The 19909-nt window shown below is 37.7% G+C and overlaps 1 protein-coding gene across 1 annotated transcript in view; it reads left to right on the plus strand.

Moving 5' to 3' along the window:
* Positions 1-3677: 3677 nt before the first annotated feature.
* The window catches only part of MIS18BP1 (MIS18 binding protein 1), a 30787-nt gene continuing 14555 nt past the window's right edge, over positions 3678-19909 (plus strand). The window contains exons 1-8 of the mRNA XM_004682102.2: positions 3678-3717; positions 5256-5863; positions 9425-9532; positions 9826-10310; positions 11926-11999; positions 13896-14026; positions 16745-16832; positions 17815-17972. Of these exons, the coding sequence (XP_004682159.1) occupies positions 5323-5863; positions 9425-9532; positions 9826-10310; positions 11926-11999; positions 13896-14026; positions 16745-16832; positions 17815-17972 (1585 nt within the window). The 5' untranslated portion in view covers positions 3678-3717; positions 5256-5322. The remainder of the gene's footprint in view (positions 3718-5255; positions 5864-9424; positions 9533-9825; positions 10311-11925; positions 12000-13895; positions 14027-16744; positions 16833-17814; positions 17973-19909) is intronic.

Genomic DNA, 19909 nt, shown 5'->3' on the forward strand with positions numbered 1-19909 from the left:
TTAATTGCATCTCCTATTGAGGAAAAGTAGTGTTCCAATAGGTCCAGAGAAAGGAAGAGAAAAAAATGGAGTTGGATACTAAGTCTCTCTGACTCCAAAAATCCATTATCTTAATAACTGTGCTATTTTCAGACAAATGTACCATATCCCCTACTGGCCAGTCCCACTTAGATTCACTCAGGTACTTTAAAATCACCAAGTCCCTCCCTGATGGTGCAACATGTTGAAGTGCAGCACTATGAAGCAATCTGCAGCCACACAGCACCAGTTCAATCCCGAGCCAGGAAGGTGACCCATATGGTGTGGCAGACCTCTCCTGACCAACCTACTGCTCCCCTCAGCAGTGTATTTAACTAGATCTGCCTGTTCTACTCCCCACAGCCTCTGGTGAATCCCCCTCTCCCCGCAACTCTGGCCTATACCACATTTCTTGTATACATAAATAAATAAAATCTTTTAAAAAAAAAAAATAAAATCACCAGGTCCAAAACTAAATACATCTTCTAACCCCAGACCAACAATTTCCTGCTGTCATCTACTTCTCTGAATGGTACCTAATCTATCAAATTGTTTACACACACACATTCACTCAGTCTGCAATTATTTAAACACAACAATTAACCCAATACATCTTTGCCATGCAGAAAGAAACTGGGGTAACTAAACAAATCAAGAGAACATGCAAACTCCCAGCAGGGAATTGATTTTTTTCCCTCATCAACATTAAAACAAAATGTTTCAATAATGAAATGATGCTATTTGAAGACCTTCTGTATTGATATCTTAGATTGATCATTTTTGCAAGGGAGGGGCTATTTTGAGCCTTGAACCATGTTTTGTATCATCCCTGTCCTCTACTCAACAGATGCTAATGGCATCATTTACAGTTGTGACAATAAATGTCTCCAGACCTTGCCAAATGTCCCCAGGGGTGAAGGGGATCAGAGGGAGGAGTTAAAAGCATGAATTCAGAATTACTGGCCTGGAATAAAGAGCTTTTTTTTTTTTTTTTTACTTAATTCTCACCAAATGCCTTAAATTCAATTAGTACCTTTACTAGAACTTACCATGATCCTGGGAATACTTTTCCAGGCTATGAAGAACCAGAATTGGCAGCAATTCTCACACAGTGTAAGGTTTCCATTCCCTTTCTCCTATTGTCCTTTGTATCCTAAGTGGGTTGGTGCGTATTCCCATCTATTTTAGGTTTAGGACTGGACTAAATTTACCAAGTGGCTGTGACTAGGAAAAGATCTCCCCTCAGGCAGTCAGAAACTTAAAAGAAGGCCCATCCTTGGGCCACCTGTTGCCATTCAATGGACAGGTTCATATTATCCCTGGCCTCTGTCTTTTCATCACACTTCATTATCAATGAACAGTTTCTAATCCAGCTTTGCTTGGAGAATTGTTTGTTGTCCATACCCAATTCCTCTTGCTGTCCACCCTGGTGCACACTACATAGGAGTTACTTCTCACGTGAGATGTAATTAATTACAAGACAAAAAGTCTATTATTCTAAGTGTCTTCCCATATTTCGCGGTTCCAATTTTGTCAAAATGTGAACCATCATCAAGCACATCTCTCAGACCTCAATGTCAGATGTTTTGGGGTATGGGTGCCTTGTTCTTTAAAGTCCCTCTATCCCCTAAAAAATATATTTCATACATGTCAGTTAACCTTTATTATAAATCTGGCTTTTCTCACAAATCTGATGCAAATCTATGGCTAGACATTTTCTCAATAAGTTGCATTGGCAGGAAACTTCATTTGATCTATGTGGACTTGCTTCCCACACCAATGATTTCGTTTTCTTACTTATATCCCTTTCTATGTATTACATTAATATTGTGGATTCTGAATATTCAGTCTGCAATAAATTTAGTGGATACAGGATTTAGAAGAGGGGGTTGCAAGAAGTCAGTTTAAAAAATTAACCCATCTCAAATGGCCATTTCAGTCCAGCACCGTCTAAGTCTTAATGGAAAGATACGATTTATGATTCTAGCGTATTGAAGGATTTTCTTGGCGGAGGTACAGAATAAAAAGAAACTTTCTGTCCCAAATGCTTCCTTGATACATAAGGTGGAGGAAGCAAAATTCAGGGAAAGATGCACGATTGGAGGTGAGAGCTAAAAAAGAGAGAGAGAGCAGAGCCTTGTGACCACCCAGACTCAGCTCTCGGCCCACAGGACTGGTCGGAGCCAGCCTTTAGCCTGGCGCGGAGGTGAGGAATACCCAGTGCTGGGTTAGTCAAAGCGTCACTGAATGCTAGTGGGTCTCTGTTCAAGAGCCCACCGGAATCGTCGAAACTAATGTTTTTAGCATTATGGATGATCGGGTATTTTTTAAAAAGAGGGAAGCACACACAACTGAAGTGGGCGCGCTCAACGTAATGCTATTGCCAATTATAACTTTGTATTCAGTGCATTATCCTCTCAAAAACAAAGCCATTTCTTCAGCCTCAAATATGCAAAGGTCTGAGAAAAGTAGGCGTTCTCTTAAACGTATTCAACTAGCCTTCTCCTCAGTCACGTAACTGAGCGTCGCCCGCGAGCGCTGCGGGTAGGGAAGGAAGGCGGCCAGGACGGGACAAACTTCCTCCGTGGCGGCCTCAGAGCGCGCAGGCGACATCTGACGTTGAACTTTCGGTCGCGGAGCATAACAGAAGGAGCGGCGGGAAGGGAGGTGGACGCCTATCTCATAGACAAAACAAACTTTGGGGATGGCTGTGGGACGCGCTGAGTACACCCGTGTCGACTCGGGGTTACCACGTTTTGTGGAAAGTGCATTGCCGGAGCGGCGCTCAATTTTCTTGCGTCCCGGGGAGTCGCACGATGACGCAATTCCAGGTGCGCCAATCCTGAACAGGCGGGAGGGCGGGCTCTTCAAATTTGAATTCCCAAACTGGTGTAGGTTTTAGGGAACCTCAGCGTGAAGGTGTGGGCGTCTTGACGCGGGCCGCTGTGAGTTAAGGGGGCCATGTGCTAGAGGCGCAGGCCTTGGGGCGCTCGGCCCTCCACGAGAAGCCGAGTTAGGACTGCCGCCCAGCCGAGCCCTACACTCCAGGTACGACCTCCCCACCACACCCTCGGCCCCTGCCGCGCCCCTGCCCCTGGTGCTGAGTCGCAGCCCTTCCGCAATCCTGCCCCTGGCTGCCTGCTGTACATTGCTAGCTTTAGCAGTAATGGCTTCACACTCATTCGGCATGTTTTTTGTTTGTTTGTTTTTTGTTTTTTTTGCGTGCCTACTTGGTTAACAACAGCGTAGAACGCCTTTTTCGTTCAGATTGTCAATAGTCAGCGCTCTAGGCCTTTACGCCAGCATGGTTATTAAGTTAGAAAAATGTTCGAGGCTCTCCACCTTCTAACCCAGGGTCTACCGATCTAGCCAGCTTGTTTTCTGATTAAATAATATATTGGTTGCATGCATTTTCAGATGTTAATCTGAAATTACATAGAAAATAGAAGCCCCCGTGGTCCTCTTGAAAGATAACTGTTTTATGATTTTTGTACACTTCCGGAGATCTCTCCGCCCTGTGCTTTCCCCTATACTCGTGTGTTTGTTTTTATTCACAGGTACATCCTGTTCTGCTTCCCTTTTAAAGTTTAGTCTCTAATTATGTTAGTTTATGTCTGTGTCTACACAGTGTACTGAATGCATAGAATTCAGTTATGTAGATGTAGCAGAATATCGCCTTTCATTGCTGGACATCTATCAGTAAGTTTTTTTTTTTTTTTATCTCATTTTCTCTGAATTACAGTGAACACTCTTTGTATAATGGCTGTTTAAGAACTTGGCCTTTGCAGTTAAATGGACTTAAATCTTGCTCATACTCAATGTCAAGAAGACTTTAGGCACTTTGTTTAAGACTTTAGGCACTTTGTTTAATTACCCTGTGTGGTTTCTTCATCTGCAAAATGGGGATAATAAAGATACTTTTTTTTTTTTTTAAGATTTATTTATGTTTACAGAACTGGGGTACAGGCCAGAGGTATGGTGGGTGAGAAGATTCATCAGAGACGAGTGAGGAGCAGGACAGGCAGATTGACTGAAATATACTGCTGAGGACAGCCGTGGGCTGGTCAGGAGAGGTCTGCCTCGCCACTCGCCGCCGTGTGGATCACTTCCAGGCAGGCAGGGTTGGAACTCATGCGGAAGTGGCTTAGGCTTCTTAGTCCTGTGCTTTAACCCGCTGGGCCACCGGGGAGGGCCCAGCATTAATTTTTTACAACTTGATTTTGACCTGAGGTTTTTTTCAACTGAAGCCTCATGATTAAAATGTTCTATAGCAGGCCCTCCCCGGTGGCGCAGCGGATTAAAGCACTGCACTAAGAAGCCTAAGCCACTTCCGCATGAGTTCGATCCCTGCCTGCCCCGGAGGAGATCCACAACATGGCGTGGCAGCCCTCTCCTGACCCGCCCGCTGCTCCCCTCAGCAGTGTACTTCGTAGATCTGCCTGTTCTGCTCCCCACTCTGCCCCTGGTGAATCCTCTCACCCTCCGCATCTCTGGCCTGTACCCCAGCTCTGTATGAATGAATAAATAAATGTTTTAAAAAAAATGTTCTATAGCAAAACAAAATTTGGGTTGTAGATTATTTGACTAAAAAATTGTATAGTTTTTTAAACTTTCATTAGGCTATATCATTTTAACTATTACCTTAAATATAAATACCTAAAAATATAAATACCTATAAATACCTAAAAACCATATTTGGTTTTTCATATTTGGGAAACTTAATTTTTTTAATAAAATAGTTTATTTTTACATCATTTTGTGCCTTTTTCCATCTCAGTTGTAATCCCCATCACCAAATCACCCATGTGCCATCACCATAGTCCAGTGCATTTCCCCCCTTCTGCCCCCCAATTGGGAAACTTAATCTTTTTAAAGCTAATATAGTTTCATAAACAGATGACATTTAATAGCAAATAATGGTAAATAATGGATTGGAAATTTCAGGACTTGTGCAAGTGAATGTTTCAGTCTAAAATTTAATTCTTAAAACTATTAAGTAGATGGCTTAATAAGTACCACATTTTTGTGAAGAAGTAAATTTAAAGACCAAACTGCTCATCTATTGTAAAATAATGAGGTTTTGTCAAAAATGTAAAAGTTTGTTCTGTCCTATGAACTTAAGACTGTTCAGTAGTTATGAACCAATTAAACATTCAAACAAATATAATATGGTCATAGCAATATGCAATTGTGCACCAGAATATGACATATCTTCTTGATTTCACATTGAACTACAGGTTATGTGCTGAAAATTGTGTTTAAGTGAATTTTCTGTTAGAGGAACTTGTTGCTACTGTTACCAAGATGATTGCTACACCCTTGAAACATCCAGTAATTCACTTGTCTTCAGAAGCATCTTCTCAGAAGAGAAATATGCCCATGCATGCAATCTTCTTTGACAACATTCCTTCAGGCACACTAACCCCTGTGAAAGATTTGGTGAAGTATCGGGATTCCTCTTTAAAATTGAATGACAACAAAACAAATCAATTCCTAGATATGACAGTTTTTCATAATAAAAATGTATTTCAGTCTACCATGCTTACAGAGGCTGCTACCACCAACAGTTCTCTTGATATCAGTGCTATAAAGTCCAACATGGATATATTACAAAATAAAGCAAACTATGAATCACCAGGAAAAATATTTAAAAGAATGAAAGAAAAAGTACTGCGTGATAAGCAAGAACAAGCATCAAGAAATGACACTTTGTTGAGACCACCAAAAACTAAAAATAATAAAATATTCACTCCTACTGAAGCTGAGGAAAAAATATTGCAGAATACCTACCTGTGTGAAGAAAAGGAAAACAATTTCTTCCAGTCAAGTAACAGTTCACAGAGAGGTTGGTTGTATTATGTTACAAAGTTATAGTGTGTAAGTTTTTATTGAGTCTGGAACTCTTTGAAAAACTCAGGATATGGTAATGAACATAATGGACAACTTGCACTCATACAGCTAGCTCATTCTCAGGATGTGGGAGACAGATAATTAAATAAGTAATTTTTACAATAGAAACAAAGTGCTATGGTAATAAAAGCAAAGTACAGATGACAGGAAGAACAGAAACACATTGTAATTTTCAAGGTATGCTTCAATGAGAAGGTGGCATTTGACCCAAAAAATTTAAGGAAGTGATAGGTGTAGATATATATCATCTGGCATAGGAAAGATGACCCAGCTGGTACAAATGTTCTCAAATAGCATGCCTGACAAATTCAAGGACTAGCTATGAGATTGTGGACAGAATGAATGGGCAAATGAAGTAAGTAAACAAGTGGAGGAGGGGATAAATGAGAGGGCAATGAAAGAGCTTGGACTTTTACAATGAGCAGACTAAGGAGCCATTGGAGGGTTTTGTGCAAAGGAATTACAGCATCTCACTTATTGTTTTAAAAATATTACTCTGGCTGTTGATTTGAAACAGATACTGCAGTTGTCCAGGTTAGAGATGGTGTTAACTTGGTCCAAATGGTAATGTTGAAGATAAGTGATTGGATTCTGAATATATTTTGAAAGAAGAGCCAGTAGCATTAGTTTATAGATTAGGTGTGGCATGTCAGAGAAATATAAATGACTCCAGGGTTCTGTTTGCTTGTTTGTTTAGTTTTGGGGTTTCTTGCCTTAGCAACTGAAATGATAAGAGTATTTAACTGAAATGTGCAGATGAAAAGATTGGGTTAGGCTTAGTAATTAAGTTTCATGGTCATATCAATTTTGATATAGCTATTAAAAATTGAGATGGAGATGTGAATCAGGCTGTTGAAAAATATTAGTTGGGATTTAGGGAAGTTCTCCAGATGAGAAAAACATATTTGAGAATCATTAGCATCTAAAAGCTATAAAACTAGAAGAGATCAGGAGTGAGTACAAAAAAAAGAAAACATTGTGTCTGAGTCCTGAGAACTCCAAAATTTAGAGATTAGAAGAAAAGGTAGAAACTAGTGAAGACCACTGAGAAGAACAACAAAAACAGTAATGAGACTGAAAACCAAAAGAACAAAATGCTTTAAGGAGGGAGTTGTTAGCTATGTCTAATCAAATCTGTAAGTCAAGTGTACTGCTAATCAAGTCAAGTAAGATGAAGGCTGGTATTTGACCATTGGATTTAGCAATGTGGAAACTATCGGCAACTTTGATTAGGGTAGTGTTGGTGGATATGAGCAAAAATGTGATTCAAGAGATACTGAGGAGAGAAATTAATGAATATATGCAACTCAGTTTAAGGAAAGTAAAAAACTTGGGAAAGTTGATTTTAAAAGATTTTATTATTTTTAATGATTAGTGAAATAGCATGCTTGCATATTTTGAGAGTAATAGCTAGCAGAAAAGGAAAAGTTTTCGGTAGTGTGATACCTTGAGAAGGCGAAGGGAATAGACTCAAAGTGGATGTTTGGCTTTAGCTAGTGACAAACAGATCATCAATCAAACAAAAAGTTAATGTAGGCAGTTTTGACATGAAGTAGGAAATGAAGTCATCATTTGAGAGTGAGTGTTGAAACAGGTATTGAGTTATGAGGCAGAAAGGCTTGAATAATGTAGCTAAATGGAAGGATAAATGGTCTAGGACTAAATTTGATTTCCTGAACAATATTAAACACTTCCTTGAAATTTGTGGGTATGAATTTCATTAAGACCAAACACCATACTTGTGAGTTCCCATTACCCTTACTTAGCTGCATAGTAAGGGAGAGAATTGGCAGAGAGTTGAATTTTATCATGATTGTAATTTTGCCAAATAGTATGACATGAAAGAAGGACAAAGAGAGTTGGGTATCTGCAAAGGGGTAGCCATAATTGATCATGAAATTTTAATTGTCCAAACAACAAAAAGAAGTATAAGTATTGTTAGGATAATTAATGGATTTGAGAGAATGATCTGAAAAGATAAAAAATGGTCAAAAATTGGGACATTTGAAGTTGTCATTCTAATGAGTTGTAGTAACTGATAAGAGACATTTAACATGCATTATCTTAATCTTTTCAGCAAACACTGGGTAAAAATGTTCACTTAATAATGAAGGAAATGGGGATTATAAAGAGGTTTTGTATGCTCTAGGTCTCTGACAGGTTGATAATTAGATAAATGTATCTTAGCTGTCTGTACTCTTTACTACTATACCATACAATAGATTTGTGGGGAAATGTTGAGTTTCAAAGATGGTGATACATTTTCACGCAAAACAGTTTTCAAGTTGAGGATGAAGGTGATGGTATTCACAAAATAATTTATTTCTCATGCAGTCTGAGACAAAAGCACATTTTACATGTAAGGTAGAATTAGAGAAAGAAATGAGACTACTTTGAGAATTTGATAACTGTCCCCATAAAATACATATATATTCAAACTCTAATTTTGTGTGTTACTCCAGAGACTTTTTTAAGAAAGTCTGAATGAACCTTGGACTTTCAAATAAATGAACCAGCCTATGCAGATCAGATTACCTACTTGTCTTTACTGCATTGCCCTGCCATTTTCCATTGAATGAGTTAAAGAAATGGAAACTTATCCTTTTATGATATTATGTCATTAATAAAATCTTTATATTAAGGTTTCTAAGGCAAGAGTGTGTATACTCCTTAAAGCATAATCATAACTGTAATTCCTTTTTCCGTGTCCTGGTATAAGTTTAAGTATCCAAGAAAAACACTTTAATCTACAATGTAGGCAATACTCTTAGTCCCCATATGTCTAGTTGATAAACCTACCAGATTTGTGTCTTTATAGATCTGATATAAAAATGTCAATGGTTGAGTCTGCTATTGAATCTCAAAATTTTAATTTTTAAAGTATAATTTTTCAACTATTCTTTCATACTTTAGAAATTTATAACAACCAGTAATAGAATCAAGATTGCCAAGACTGGATGGCACATCATATATAATCTTAAAATGCAGATTTGAATTGGAATCCAAATTTTATTCCAGCTATCTAAGCTTCTAAGTCCAAAGATATACCTTTGGCTAGAGCTAGCAAGTTTTAACATTTTTTTTTTTCCTAAAGATTTATTTATGCCTACAAGAATTGGGGTATAGACTAGAGATGCAGGGAGTGAGAGGATTCACCAGAGACAGAGTGGGGAGCAGAACAGGTAGATTGACTGAAATACACTGCTGAGGGGAGCAGTAGGTGAGACAGAAGAGGTCTGCTCTACCATGTGGGTCACCACCCTGGCCTGGGATCAAACTTATGCTGCAGTGGCTATGGTACCCCTTGAGCCACCAGGGAAGTCCAAGTTATAACATGTTTTTAAACTTTTAACATAATGTGGCCATGGAAACTGGGTTGATAGTGAAAGATGATAAAGGAAAAATATCATCTGTCATGCATTATAAATGTATACTATAATGTACTGAACTTAAGTCTGTTTCAATTTTAAAAGTCCTTTTCTTGTTCTTTAAAAAGCCCCAACCTCAGTCCAAGAAGTTCCTCTAGAATCAAGTATTTTCCTTCCAGTCAAGTCAAAGACTGGATGTCGAAAAAAGAAAGCACCTCCGCACAATTTAACTTACGGTAAACTGCTTTTTATTTTACCTTTTGATTGGTTATTTGAAGTATGGTTAAGTGTTCTAAATATTTTTTTGTAATTATTTTGATTGTGTTGGCAATTAGCAGTGATTAAGGATAAATTAATTTTTAGGATTGAGACCTAAAACCAGAGGCATTCAGAGAAAGACTGGACAAGATGTTAGAGGAGGAGGATGCCTAACCTGAAGACTATTTCATATAGTCAGTTTTCTCTCTTAATTTCTATGATATTAAATTTCTTAATTTCTTCATCAGCTTTGTTTTTGTAACTTTTGCAGAGCTTTCCGTTCTGAGTCCTGGGCAGGAAAATGTTGCAGTTTCAGGTACCTCCAACAAGGCCTTAACTAGAGCTCAGCTGGCTAAACAGATTCTTCACTCCAAGGAAAATGCAACTATAACCATTGAGTCCAAAAAGAACACATTTGTGGTAGAAGACATTGATTCTACCTATGAACAGTCGCAAAGTACTGGTCTTGAGACTCTCACTATTAACTGTGTTCCAGTTAAGCATGGCATTCAACCTATGACATCTGATTATAAGGTGACAACAAAAGGAACCACACAAAGGGAAGTAAAGGAAAAGAAAGAGAAAACAATGCTCAGAGAACCTGATCTTTCAGGTTCCATGAATGATACATGTAAAATTGTACTTGCAACTCCCAGAGTTCATATAACAATACCTCAGAGATCAGAAAGAAATGCATCAAGGTGTTCTCTTCCAAGTACATTTCAAACTATTACAAATGAAGTTAAAAAAAATAAGGTATGAAAATACTTAAGGAAATGTATGTATCTGAATCTCCCCTCCATTTTTCAAGAGTTTGAGCTCTTAAGTTCTGTCTTATTAACAGTAGCTCATTTTTGTGTGCTTTATTATTTAGTGTAGAGGTAGTGTGGTAAAAGTAAGAAAACCCAGGTGTTAAATCTTACCTTATGGTATTAATCTTTTAACTATTTACAAGAAATTACAAGCAATGAAAAGTTTTAGGTTTTGCCTTAAAAATGACTGAGATGGGTTCAGCAAGAAAGTTTGAATACTATTGTTTTTAAAAGTTCAACAGTATTCATTCCATCATCTCTACAGTCTATTCACACTTAACTCCTAGGACTCATTTCTGTACCTTTCTGTACATCCCTAATTCTGACCTGTCTCTCATTCTTCTCTAGTTCTCCAAACATACTGTGCCCTATGGAACTTAAGGTATCATCAGCAAAATCTTCTAGTCTCAATTTTCTGTGGGTATTTCTTTATCATGACAGAACTAAAATATCACTTTTTAAATGGTAGCTCTTTTTATTGTCCTTAAACATGATAAAACGTGTGTCTCGTATTCCTTATTACTACTTCAGACCATTTTTCCTTTTAACACCACCCTTCTCCTTCCCCAGCTTTGTTGAAGTACATGCAATAAGATTTTATTGATTCCCTGCTCCCATTTGTATATGATACAGCCTCCTAGTCATCACCTTGCATTCCTTTTGAAGTATTTGACACCTGTTATTTTTCCTCTGCTACTTCTGTCATCAGCTGTGGTCACACTAACATCCATATACATGATTCAGTTAGTCTCCTTGAATTCTTGATTGGCAATGACCTTATCTTATCCATATTCATATCATGTCTTTACTAGTGTAAGTACCAGATTGTCAGATAATGCTCACTATCAGAATGATCTGTTTTGACAGATCATTCAACTGTTATAAACTTCCCACCCCCCACCATCAGTATTTCACCCCACTAAGGCAGCTTTCAGTCCCTCAACTCTATCCTATCCTTATTTCCCGCAACAGATTTATTCTCCTGTTCTTTATAGTCAATCCCTTGGCTGGTCTTTCAGTTTTCTTTGTTGGTTTTCCCTCTGTCCTTCTCTTGCAAAATTATAACCTTAATTTTTTTTTTTTTTTTTTTGCTATATACCTGTACCTGAGAAGCAGAAAATAGCTGGAGTAAAAGACATAACATGGAGTTGCTTCTTCCCCAACTCCTACCTATAACTTTTAAATGAGCACAACTGAGAAAAAAATATGATACACTTTTGGGTTTTTGTGGGACTTGGTGTTTTAGTGGACACCATAAGATTTTAGTTGATTTTTTTTTTTCTCTAGCAATTGGAATTTTTATTTAAAGTATTGATTCTGGATTGTGGAACATACTAGTTCAACCTCAACTCAGTCTTTCCCTTCCTCTTTCCTATTTTATATATATTTCTATTTCATTATATAAATTTTTACCTTATTTGCTGTTTAAAATAGAATAATGAGAAGAGCATTAAGGAATCATTTTATTATATGTTTTTTTCTTTACATGTAAATTGGCTTTATACTGATTATGCTATAAGTAATATAGAAAGTATATGCTTTATTTTATGCTTGATTAGGTAGTTCAGCTGAAGGATTGGATGATTAAAAGCATCAAGGATAACACTGCTGTATGTGTAGAAGGAAAACTGATGTAAGTATAACATTTCAATATTATACTTTTTATAAAATTTATATTAAGATACTGTGTGAACGCTTAAAATTGAGATGTGTAAGAAGTAGCCTCTACATACCAAACACTTTCTAAAGAGTTTACTATTCAAAGGCAAAAATAAAATGACTGTGTAGATCCTGACAATGTTGATTGTAACTAGCCTTCTTATCTTTGCCAGTTCTCTCAAGTTATTTTTAAAAATGGAAACTCATCTGTTATGAAAACTCACTGTAATACAGTGCTAATTTTTCTCCAGAGGTTCTAAAAAGTGAACTGGTATTACCTGCTTAATTAATATCAACTACTTAATATTTACTAAATGCATTTCAGTGCAAATTCTTATCTCTAAATTCAGACAACCAGATATAAATTACTAACTCAGAAAAGGAATCAAAGTTGGCTCAAAACTTTGCCATTAAGTAATCATTGGGCACTGCCTGTTTATCCCTAAAGTGAAATCACCAAGTGAGTAGACTTTACCTAATTTTATTACTTCCATTCCCCATTCTTCAAAACCAGTTTCGCAGTGGTGAAGATTGATAATAAAATATAATGGAACAGGGGCCCTCCCTGGTGGTGCAACAGGTTAGAGCATAGCACTGTGAACCTCGCTGCAGCTGCTTCACCACAAGTTCCAACCTCTGGCCAAGGAGGAGACTCATATGGTGTGGCAGACCTCTCCTGACCCACCCACTACTCCCCTCAGCAGTGTACTTTTCACTCTACCTGTTCTGTTCCCAGCTCCGCCTCTGGTGAATCCTCTCAACCACTCCTGCACCTCTGGCCTATACCTCAGTTCTGTATACATAAATAAAATAAATCTTTAAAACATATACATATACATTAATGGAACAACATATCACTATTTAAGATACCTACTTTGAAGTTTTTAAGTTGTTATATAAAATCTGCTTGCTTGCCCAGTGCTCACTTCCCTAATATCCAGAAGTAGCTTAGATTGTCTTTGTTGGATTTCCATTGCTGCTGCTTACTGGCTTTTTGACATGGACAAGTTATGTATCTTCTTTCCATCTCAGTTTCTTAGCCGCACAATGACAATAATAGTACTTACTTTTGGGTTATTTTGAGAATTAAATGAGTTAATATTTGTAAGACTTGATAAATAGTACTTTTAGAGTACTTTTTAAATGTTTGTTAAAATAAAAAAGAACAGAGGGTGAGAATGTATTAAATTCCATTTGACCAAATTAAAGAAACTTAACTTGCTTATGCTTATATTTAGTGTGTTTACTACTAGTTAACTGATGGATCAGATACTTACTGCTTATTTAATACATCTTTATATTTTGTTCTTTCTACAATATTTTATGTGTTTCTTAGTTTCATTTAAATAAATGTGAAAGACTATTATTTCCCAACTAGAACCTCTTTTGGTACTTTCCAAAGAGGAAAGTAAAAATATTTATTTTGAAGGTAGACAAACATAAGATTAACTGTAACTAAACTATACAATGGCAAGAAAGGAAATATGATAAATAGTCCTTGGGGAGAGGAACAGGGAAATTGTTCTCTGGTAACTTACTATCAGGTAAGCTGGATTTGCAAATATTGTCAAAACCAGATATTAAAGAGAGAGTACTATCTGGTGCTTCCTTGGTAATGATATATTTTGTAGTAGGGGTATCCTTTGACCACAGTATACTTACTTGGCACATACTCTGAAGATTATATTAAGCAAAGTTGAGTTCTGCTGTAATGTTTGGTCCTCAAATGTTTTAGAATAGTAATACTATTAATGTAGTTGAAGCACAAATTTATTGTTTTCTATTATAAATGTGTATACTACACATAGGTTCATTGTAACAACTAGTAAAATGAATATTTTAGCCTTAACTAAGTTATTTTTTCTCCTAGAGATGTCACTGACATATACTGGCACAGTAATGCAATTATAGAACGAATTGAGCACAACAAACTTAGGACTTTATCAGGCAACATTTACATATTGAAAGGAATAATAGATAGGAATTCTATGAAAGAAGCAGGTAATGACTTTTATTAATTGATAAATTATTTTAATAGGTGAAACAATCAATCATATTTGTGTGTGTTGATCATTTTTCTCTGAAATAATAACTCTTGTTGAAGTCCTGCAGTTTAAAATTCAAGTGAAGTGTTTATTAGTAAGGAATTGCTTTATAAGAATATAGTCTAGCTCCCTAGTTCCTCTCTTGGGTAAAACTGTTTGGCACAACTCCAGTCCTGGTATAATCTATTTTTCTGCCTGTTCATTGCACACAGCTAAATTTATGATTAACAAGTTGTGGCTGATTAGTGTCACTTGACATCCTACCACAGTTCCTAATTTATTCACTCGCCCGTCCTCCTTGATGACCTAATTCACTTTTTTTTTAAAGATTTATTTATTTATGCATACAGAACTGGGGTACAGGTCAAAGGTACAGGAGCAGTGAGAGGATTCACCAGAGACAGAGGGAGCAGAACAGGCCTACTGAGGAAGTACACTGCTGAGGGGAGCAGTGGGCAGGTCAGGAGAGGTCTGCCGGGCCATGTGGATCACCTCCAGGGCAGGCAGGGATCGAAGTCATGCTGAAGTGGCTTCAGCTTCTTAGTCCTGTGCTTTAACCTTCTGTGCCACCAGGGAGGGCCCTATTTCACATTTTTACAAATCTGTAGTAACCTCCCTCAATCATGTATGGGAGAAGGGGAGTACCTGAGCAATAAGAACAAGCAAAAGATAACTTCTCAGGAGCCTCCCTGATGGCACAAGGAGTTAAAGTGCAGCACTATGAAGCTATTGGCAGCCACTACAGCACGAATTCAATCCCCAGCCAGGGATGTGACCCATATGGCACAGCAGACCTCTCCTGTCTTACTGCTGCTTCCCTCAATAGTATATTTCAGTTGATCTACCTGTTTTGTTCCCCACTCTGTCTCTGGTGAATCCTCTCTGCCCCCTCACTTCTGGCCTACACCCCAGCTCTTGTATACATAAATAAATCAATCTTAAAAAAAAAAAAGATAACTTCTCAAACACATCTATTCACATGCTTGCATCTATACCTACTTTTATTGTGGATGAACCATTTGTGTTCCTATCTGTCACCCTTTGCACTGGTACTCTAATTTACATTTTCGCTATTATTCAGGGATAACACTCTAGTAATTTTCCCTTTTGTCAAACAAATAACCCTCTTACCTATACTTTTCTCAGTCACTAGTCACTATTGCTCTCATCTGCAACAAAACTCAAAAGTACTTTATATCTAATTCCTCTTGAATTCCTACCATTTTTTAAGAATTCTCTCTAGGACCTCCCTGGTGGCGCAGCGGGTTAAAGCACAGCACTAAGAAGCTAAAGCCACTTCCTCATGAGTTCAATTCCCGCCTGCCCCGGAGGTGACCACATGGCGTGGCAGACCTCTCCTGACTCGCCCGCTGCTCCCCTCAGCAGTGTGCTTCCTCGATCTGCCTGTTCTGCTCCCCACTGTCTCTGGTGAAGTCTTTCACCGCTCCTGAGCCTCTGGCCTGTACCCCAGTTCTGTATGCACAAATAAATAAATCTTTAAAAAAAAAAAAAGAATTCTTTCTAATCATGCTTTAACCACAAATTCTTCCTGGAAACAGCCCATTATAAAGTCACTAGTGGGCCCTCCCTGGTGGCATAATAGGTTAAAGCACAGCACTGTAAGCTAGCCACAGCTGCTTCAGTGCGAGTTCTGTCTCAGCTCCGGAGGTGATCATGCCATTGCAGACCTCTGGCACACCTGCTGCTCCCCTCAGCAGTATATTTCGTCACTCTGCCTGTTCTGCTCCCCTCTCTGTCTCCCCTTTCTGTCTGTGGGTCCCACCATACCTCTGGCCTATACCCCAGTTCTGTATGCATAAATAAATAAAATCTTTAATAAATAAATAAATAAAAAGTCACTAGTGTTTACCGTATTGCTAAATCCACTATAGACCTGACTCGGCTAATCACATCTATGACCTTGAAATACTGTCTTCTGATTTTTACACTGTTCCACTCCCTGTTCTTAGTTTTTTTCCCTTCTTTACTTCTAAATAATGGGGTAGACTGGGGCTCTTTCTATACTCACTGCTGTTCTGACTTCTTTCAAAGCTTTAAATCTCAGAGACTAAAACAAATTTGTATCTCTAACCAAGAACACCCCTCTAGCCACTCAGCTCATTTGACATCTCCACTATGTAGTGCCGTCAAGGCCTTATTAATCTCACACTCCCAGCTGCTTTACTACCCCTCTGAGTAGCCTCTCACTTTACCTTTACTGCACTGATTTTTTGGTTTTACAGAAGTGCCAGGCTCACCTTGCCTTATACCCTTATATGCTTCCAGATTTTAACCCCATGTTGCACATAATTTACCCCCTCATTTCCATGGCTTTACTCAAATGAACTTGGGTTCTTATTTAAAATGCTACCAACCCCCTTAACCCCATTGTGTATCCCTATCCCTCTTCACTGCTAATTTTTCTCCATAGGGAAAGAAAGAACTATCAAATAAGCAAAATATTTTACTTATTGGTTTGCTTTCTGTTTTACATTAGGAGCAAGTTTCATAAGGTAGGGATTTTTCTTTTGTTAATTGTTTAATACTCAGTATCAATGACAGTGCCCAGCATGTAGTAAACATTAAGTATATGCTTTCGAGTGATTGAGTGAATTAATGACATCTCTGTAAAATTCTAAGTTTTTAGTAATTGTTTTTGTTTATCATTAAATAGGATATTCAAATTATTTCATAAGGAAGTTTATGTTTGGATTTCCAAAAAAATGGGAAGAGTACATTGGTAGTTTTCTAGAACAATTAAGGTAAAGTAATTTTTTAACTTTTTCTTAAAAAAAAAACACAACTTTATTCAGGTATAATTTGCTTTTGATAATATTTTAGATATAAAATGTGATGATTTTTACAAACGCGTATACTTATATAAACAATATAAAGTGGTTTTGCTTTTTTGTTTTTGGTTTTATTTTGAGGTGGGGGTGGCAGTGAGGTTTAGTTTTGAATTTCTTTTTGACCTTAAAACTTTCAGAAGGAAATAGCACTGTACTAGAATTTCTGTCATGTAGTAAATCTAAAACGAAAATAATACCTTTGACATATTTCAAGGAGTCTTTTTTAATCACCTACCCTTTAAGAGGCATATAGCTATAAAAAAACCAAGCTCTTTATCCTTTTTTCTTTTACTTATTCCCTCAGTGGTTATTGAATCTCAGCTGCCTTGCAAACAGTGTCATCAAAGAAGAATTTGATTAATTTTTGCTTTAAATAATTCAAGCAATATGATGTGTTAATTAACAATGTAATATAATAGGGGTTGGCAATTTATTTCTCTAAAGCACCAGATAATTGTTTTTATATACTGCCTCAATAGAAACTACTCAACTCTACTTTTAGACAGAAAAGCAACCACAGAGATTACTTGAACCAATGTGGCAATGGTTCAGTAAACTTTATTTACAAAAGCAGCTAACTGACAGGACTTATCTTTAATTTTCTTAAAATATTGACTTAAGAAATATAAGAGTATATAATAGGAAGCATTTAAGCAGTTAAAATTTAATCCAGAGGCTAGATTTTAATCTTTTACATAAAATGTTATACTTCACTTCTTCATGGGGGTGAGGAAAAAGATAAGATGCCATGAAGGATAAAAAATGTAAGTTGAAGGTAATCTTGCTATGGGGGAAAGGAGCTTTATCTGAGGGAGTTTTATTTACTTGTGGTTTTATGCTTTGATAACCAATCTTATTAAGGAGGTAAAAAAAGCCCCACTGTATTTGTTTTTAGGGCTTGTGAAAAAAAAGGGGGGAAAGCCAGAAAAAATCAGAAAATTGGATTATTTGTCCCTGATGTTCAAAAATCAATGAAAAGTGATGCAGGAGAAAACCAGTCAGATGTCCTTCAAAGAGCCCAAACCACTTATGACCTTGATTATGATCATTTGGGTATGTTTGCTGTTTTTTCTCTATTGATATGGTGGTAAATCCTTATATAAACTTCTTACATATACTTTATGGTTTAGTTTTAATATTGATGAGGAAAAAAAGTAATCCTAGTCAACACTGAGTAAAACACCTTTTTTTTTGAGGACCTGCTTTCTTTAAATCATTCCATTTAAAGTAGTCACAGTTTCCAAGAACCCATCAATGTTGTTACTGTATATAGTGTTGATTCCTTTTGTCATATACTACCCTGAAACTCCTGCTTTTTTCACAACTTACGGAAGAGAAACTGCAGATGGCTCATAGTCAGCATTCAGCTTCCTTCTCTAAATATGACTAAATTCTCTAAATATTATTAATCAGGATTCCAAAAGAACCCTGATAGCCACATCAATGAAAAATAACTATTCTGGCCCTCCCTGGTGGCGCAGCGGGTTAAAGCACTGCACTGAGAAGCTAAAGCCGCTTTCGCATGAGTTCGATCCCCGCCTTGCCCCGGAGGTGACCACATGGCGCGGCAGACCTCTCCTGGCCCGCCCGCTGCTCCCCTCAGCAGTGTACTTCGTCGATCTGCCTGTTCTGCTCCCCACTCTGTCTCTGGTGAGGCCTCTCGCCGCCCCTGAGCCTCTGGCCTGTACCCCAGATCTGTATGCACAAATAAATAAATCTTTAAAAAAAAAAAAAATAACTATTCTTTCAATTTCCTAGATCAGGAGTATCTAGGTTGCTATTTATTTCAAGTCTATGATAAAGATACCCATATTTTTTTTTCACTAACTTTCACTCCTCTTAATATGCAAAAACAGCTTGCTTTTATAGTTTTTTTTTGGATGAATATAACTATGAAGGTACTGGCAGAACTGGTAGAACTGTTCTTTGTCAACTCTGTCAAAACTATAATCTATCCAAAATCCTGGCCACCACTGGGGCACTCACTATTTTAACACCCACCACAAAAGACCAGAAAGTATGACCCTTACTTTACTGTCCTTTCTAGAGAATATAGATGAGTAAAAGTTACTAAGAACCTATTGTAGAAAGAAGCCCAGTGGCTTAGTAGGCTATGCAGACCTAGGTTCAAGACATGTGTCAAGGTCAGACCTAGGCACAGGCTTGGGGTAGGACTAGCCGTATACTAGTGAGGCAGAGACAGAGTTGGGATTCAGGTCCCCTTCCTTCCCCCACAAAAAAAGAACCTGTTGTATAAATTTCTGCCAATACTACCTTCACCATGTAATGAAGAGCTTTACAAAACTTAGAGAGTCCATAATTGCTTATGCCAAAAACATGGTAACATACTGGATACATATGTAACTACTCTATCCTATCCCACTGTTCCCTTGCCCTACTCTGTTTGTCCTTCTAATACAAAAAAAGGGATAAATTACATATGTAAACCACATGTTAGTAAAAACTTTAGTCAAATTTTAGTGTCTCCTAGCCACTATTTGTTTTTCAGAGATTTGAGCTAAATTGTGAACAATATTGGCAAAGTGTTTGAGAATATAAATGTGTAATTCTATAAAGTTTGGTAAAATATTTACTTGCTGGGCCCTCCTGGTGGCGCGACAGGTTAGGACGCAGCACTGCAAGATAGCAGCAGCCATTTCAGTACAGGTTTGATCCCTGCCCTGGAGGTGATCCACATGCCACTGCAGACCTCTCCTGTTTTGCCCACTGCTCCCCTCAGCAGTGTACCTTGTCGATCTGTCTGTTCTGCTTCCCGGTCTGTCTTTGGTGAATCCTCTCACCATCCCTGCACCTCTGACTTGTGCCCCAGTTCTGTATGCATAAGTAAATAATCTGAAAAAAAAAGTGTACTTGGACCCTCCCTGGTGGCGCAATGAGTTAAAGCACTGCACTGAGAAGCTAAAGCCACTTCCACATGAGTTCGATTCCTGCCTGCCCCGGAGGTGACCACATGGCGTGGCAGACCTCTC

Source organism: Condylura cristata, unplaced genomic scaffold, assembly GCF_000260355.1.
Source record: "Condylura cristata isolate star-nosed mole 26May11 unplaced genomic scaffold, ConCri1.0 scaffold00013, whole genome shotgun sequence".
Lineage (NCBI taxonomy): Eukaryota > Metazoa > Chordata > Mammalia > Eulipotyphla > Talpidae > Condylura > Condylura cristata.